Source organism: Laccaria bicolor, genomic scaffold (genome assembly GCF_000143565.1).
Source record: "Laccaria bicolor S238N-H82 LACBIscaffold_8 genomic scaffold, whole genome shotgun sequence".
In the NCBI taxonomy this organism is placed as follows: domain Eukaryota; kingdom Fungi; phylum Basidiomycota; class Agaricomycetes; order Agaricales; family Hydnangiaceae; genus Laccaria; species Laccaria bicolor.
In genome coordinates, this window is record NW_001889879.1 from 151,732 (window position 1) to 156,594 (window position 4,863).

The window sequence follows — 4,863 nt, forward strand, 5'->3', positions numbered from 1 at the left end:
CTTCAACAGTTTAATAGTAAATCGGCTCTATTATCCGAGACGCAGCCCGGGCACTTTTGCTGAATTAATTCACTTGTCTGCTCGGTTATTTTCCACTCGGCCTCAGCACCAGCTTAAAGTACTTCACCAATTTAATATTAAATCGGCTCTATTACCTGAGACGCAGCCCGGGCACTTTTACCGATTTAATTCACTTGTCTGCTCGGTTATCTTCCACCCAGCCTCGGCACCAGCCAAAGTACTTCACCAATTTAATATTAAATCAGCTCTATTACCGAGATGCAGCCCGGCCACTCTTACCAATTTAATTCACTTGTCTGCTCGGTTATTTTCCACCTGGCCTCGGCACCAGCCAAAGTACTTCAACAATTTAATATTAAATCGGCTCTATTACCGAGATGCAGCCCGGGCACTTTTACTAATTTAATTCACTTGTCTGCTCGGTTATTTTCCACCTGGCCTCGGCACCAGCTAAAGTACTTCAACAATTTAATATTAAATCGGCTCTATTACCTGAGACGCAGCCCGGGCACTTTTACCAATTTAATTCACTTGTCTGCTCGGTTATTTTCCACCCGGCCTTGGCACCAGCTAAAGTACTTCAACAATTTAATATTAAATCAGCTCTATTATCCGAGACGCAGCCCGGGCACTTTTGCTGATTTAATTCACTTGTCTGCTCGGTTATTTTCCACCCGGCCTCGGCACCAGCTAAAGTACTTCAACAATTTAATATTAAATCGGCTCTATTACCGAGATGCAGCCCGGGCACTTTTACTGATTTAATTCACTTGTCTGCTCGGTTATTTTCCACCTGGCCTTGGCACCAGCTAAAGTACTTCAACAATTTAATAGTAAATCGGCTCTATTATCCGAGACGCAGCCCGGGCACTTTTGCTCAATTTAATTCACTTGTCTGCTCGGTTATTTTCCACTCGGCCTCGGCACCAGCTTAAAGTACTTCACCAATTTAATATTAAATCGGCTCTATTACCTGAGACGCAGCCCAGGCACTTTTGCCAATTTAATTCACTTGTCTGCTCGGTTATTTTCCACCCGGCCTCGGCACCAGCCAAAGTACTTCACCAATGTGTTGTCGTATGCCGAGAACGGTGACTTACCAAGTGCCGAGCTTGGACGCCTGGGTTCAAATTGCAGGCAGGTAAAAGATACTGGCCGACATTGTCTTCCAACGTTGGCTTGGCTTGGTGGTTACACTGGGAGGTGTACATCATGTATGTATGCCCTGGGTTCGAATCCCAGAAGTCACTTGCAGCAATCGCAGCTCTTGTTTTTTATATTTACTATGGATCAAGTTGAAAATTTGAACTATGGAGGTAAGTTCTGCCCAGTCTGCCTCTGCTCGGCTGCTAACTTAAAGGCCCAACTGAGAAGCCGGCCTCGGTGAAGCCTCGGCTGACCATGTTCATACATTTTTGTCCATGGCCGACTCTGTGATATCTACATCTGACCAGCTGACCCTGGTAACCAGAGTTGAGGGCCCTCGGCCGACCACCAACCCAGGCCACGGTCGAAGTATCAGCTGACCTTGCATAGCCTAGCTGCTAATCAGAAGTGATGGCCCTCGGCCGATCACCTACCCAGCATTGTTCAAACTGTCAGCCGACCTTGCATGGCTTAGCTGCCCCCTCGGCCGATCACCTACCCAGCAATGTTCAGAACTGTCAGCCAATCTTGCATGGCTTTGCTGCCCCCTCGGCCGATCACCTACCCAGCAATGTTTAAAACTGTCAGCCGGCCTTGCATAGCTTAGCTATCTTTCATCAGCCAAAAAACTGTCAGCCGACCTTGCATTGGTTAGCTATCAGCCGATACACAAATAAAGGGACTTGACTTCCCAGCACAGCTTCCTCCTACTGATCGGTTTATGATAAATCTATGTAGCTGGCCGACCCTTCTTCACCTTGATACTGGGATCACATCAGCCAATTCATCAACACAGGGTTATTGGCCCTCATCGGCCCATCAGCAGGCCCCATCAACTATGGCCTGTTTGTATTGTCGGGGCTCTCAGTGTAGCTGGGTGATTCCTACTAACTGCCCTGGATCCAAACTCCCCACGTGCAAGGGGTTTATGTCGCAAGTACAATATCAAGGTTGTGTCTGATGACAGCATTGGTGATCGCACGGGCGTGGTAGCCGAGGTCGTTCAGGCAATTGGCAAAGTGTGGGAAAGAGCTATGGACCCCGAGGCTTCATCCGACCCTTCGATTAGGAATTTGCAGGCCGCCTTTGATAAATTGTTGACGAGGGGAGATGAGTTTACCGAGATGGATCGTATGGACCTGGTTCGTCATAGCGAAATTCACCAGGAGGCGCTCAGATCCCTGCCTGACAGCATAGCGACAACGACAAAAGGGATGGACCAGGGTTTAAGTAGAAGATTAGATCACAAGACCGAGGTTGGTTCGCTATGTAGTTTGCACCCGGGCACGGTTGAAGATACCCGCTGCCGGATAGTGCTCACATTTAATTGGTCGTAAGACAAGCCTCCCGGCTCAATTAGTCAAACGAACACCTTTTCAACCCTTGCCTTTCATGATAGGAAAACATGATGAACTACGAAGTGACACTGCTGAAACCGGACACAGACTAACATCATTGAACATGCTATGTATTTCGCACCCGGGCATGAATGACTAACATCATTAAACATGATAGGTTTAACTGACGAATGAAACTTTCTTGGACCGGGTGGAACGAACACTTTCTTCAGCAATCTTTTTCGACCGTTCTCAGGTTACTATACCGAGTTCCCCTGTAGAAACCTTGCCTTTCATGATAGGACGAGGTTTTGGTTTTGGCTTGGTGGGGACATCAATAGATGGTTGCTGACTGGGACCGGCCTCTGACTCCTTTTTTGAAGGGACTGGTCATTTTGCGTTGACACCACTTGACTTAGTGAAATCAAAGCTATTCGAAGCTTTGGTTGTGTCCGACCTCAGATTGGTTGCTTGAGCTGGTTTGACAGTGGCTTGGATAACAGCCGAGGCAGCTCGGCATTTGACTTTGCCTGGTCAGGCACTCCTCGGGCCAAGTTTGTAACCCTTCTCTAACCGAGGAAACTTGCAGGGTGTATCCTCCTCATCAGTGAATTTTCTCTTCTTCGCTCGATCGGCCGACTCCACCCCACAGCCCAGGTCAGCTTCCCAAAATGTATCATCAGCCAAGACCTCAGTGTCCGATGGTACTTCATGGGAGAGAGCCCGGGTGTCGTTGTACCGAGGCTGAAGCTCGGGGCTGGTATCTACAGTGATTGTAGCATCGTCTGAGCCCAAATCTGATCCCGAGTCTCTATCCTCTTCCAAGGTCGGGTTGACCCTGCTAGGTTTCACTGTGGGCTCGGTCAGAGTATCCTGCTTTGGCCTCTCTTGACCATTATCGGAGTCTGAGTCACTATCATCAGAGCCATCCTCACGATGTTCGTCATGCTGTTTGGTTGGTTTCTTGGTTGGTTTCTCCACGTCCAAGTCTTCTCCATCGTCATCGGAGCCATCCTGATCAGGAGTCCAGTCATCCTTAGAAAACTGTTCGGTTCGTTTCTTGGCCGGCTTGTCCACATCCAAATCCTTCCAACTGTTGTCATCGAACTGCCGATCTTCCACCCCTTCCTTTCTCTTTGGCCTGGCTTCCTCATCTGACGGTGACTCGGTTGCTGCCCGGCCTCTCCTTTGACCCTTGCTTCTGCCGGGCTTCTTGCCCTTCCCAACACTATGAACATGAGGTTTAGGAACGTGAACTTTGATTTTCCTTCGTGGAGGTGCTTCCAGCAGCATTTTCCCCTCAAGAAAGGATTTAAATCGAAAGGCAACTTTGTGTTGTTCTTGACGTTCATACCAAAACTGGAGAGCTTCAGTGACCATCTCCATCGGGAATTTGGAGGGATCAAGAAACTTGTAAAAGTTGTTACCTTCTCCATTTACTGATCTCCAAGCCGGGGGTATATATTCTAGATCAATGAAGTCAAGTAACTTTGATCCAATAGCCGTCCAAGGAGCCGATCCCTTACTCTGCCCAGCTGCAAGATCTAAGTAGACAAATGTTTAGTGATACAGGGCAAGAAATCTCTGGGGACCGGCTTACTATAGTGCTGGTTGACAAATGTACGAAGAACATTCAGCCGCCAAATTCGAATATCACGGGAAGTTTTAAGTGGTGGTTTTGATGGATTGGGTAGAATAGGTTCCAGGTATAGGTTCTTCTCCAAAGTCATAGCACCCCGGGATCGGTGTCCTCCTTCGGCCGAAGCAAGATCCTCCAACCCATAGTATTCTTCATTGTGTGCTCTCCAAGAAGATACCGATATTCCTTCCTCATGGAAAGTCCGGCTATGGTTATCAATAAAGTCTTTCCCATTCCCGAGTTCTTGATTGAAGTCGTACGTCGAGATGTCCAAATTACCATTGGGCTTCAGATAACATCCTAAGATAAAGACCCGGACACCCATTGTGTCATAAAGTTCCTTGGAAAATGCATGCATCTGAGCCGTGCAGTTCTTTACAGCCAGTCTACCAAAGGTCCAGATAAGCCAACGTTAGAATAATGAAAATTAACTTACTTGGACTTGAGTTCCGGGTCAACTCCCTTCTTGTTGTACTCCTCGGCCGTCCTCTGCAGTACGTCTTTCTCCCTTTTCTTCAGTTTTCCCATCATTTGAGTCACGACCCGCTCCCGAAAATCAAAATGAGTGGGATCTCCCCCTTTAGGCCTCTTTTGTCCCTCTTCAATGGCTTCGGCACAAAGCCTTTTCGCTTTGGTATCGATGGTGTCCTTGTTCTCATGCTGGAACACACGCCGGGCATGCCACGACTTTCCCATCCTCGGCATTTTCTGACTTCTCTT

At 47.9% G+C, this 4,863-nt stretch overlaps 1 protein-coding gene across 1 annotated transcript; it reads right to left on the minus strand.

The window, feature by feature from the left end:
• Positions 1–3,038: 3,038 nt before the first annotated feature.
• LACBIDRAFT_317862 (uncharacterized protein) lies at positions 3,039–4,848 on the minus strand (the record flags this gene model as incomplete). The annotated part of the gene is made up of 3 exons (XM_001879359.1): positions 3,039–4,048; positions 4,105–4,529; positions 4,580–4,848. 3 exons carry the CDS (start codon positions 4,846–4,848, stop codon positions 3,039–3,041), a joined length of 1,704 nt encoding a protein of 567 aa, XP_001879394.1.
• Between the last annotated feature and the right edge of the window lie 15 nt (positions 4,849–4,863).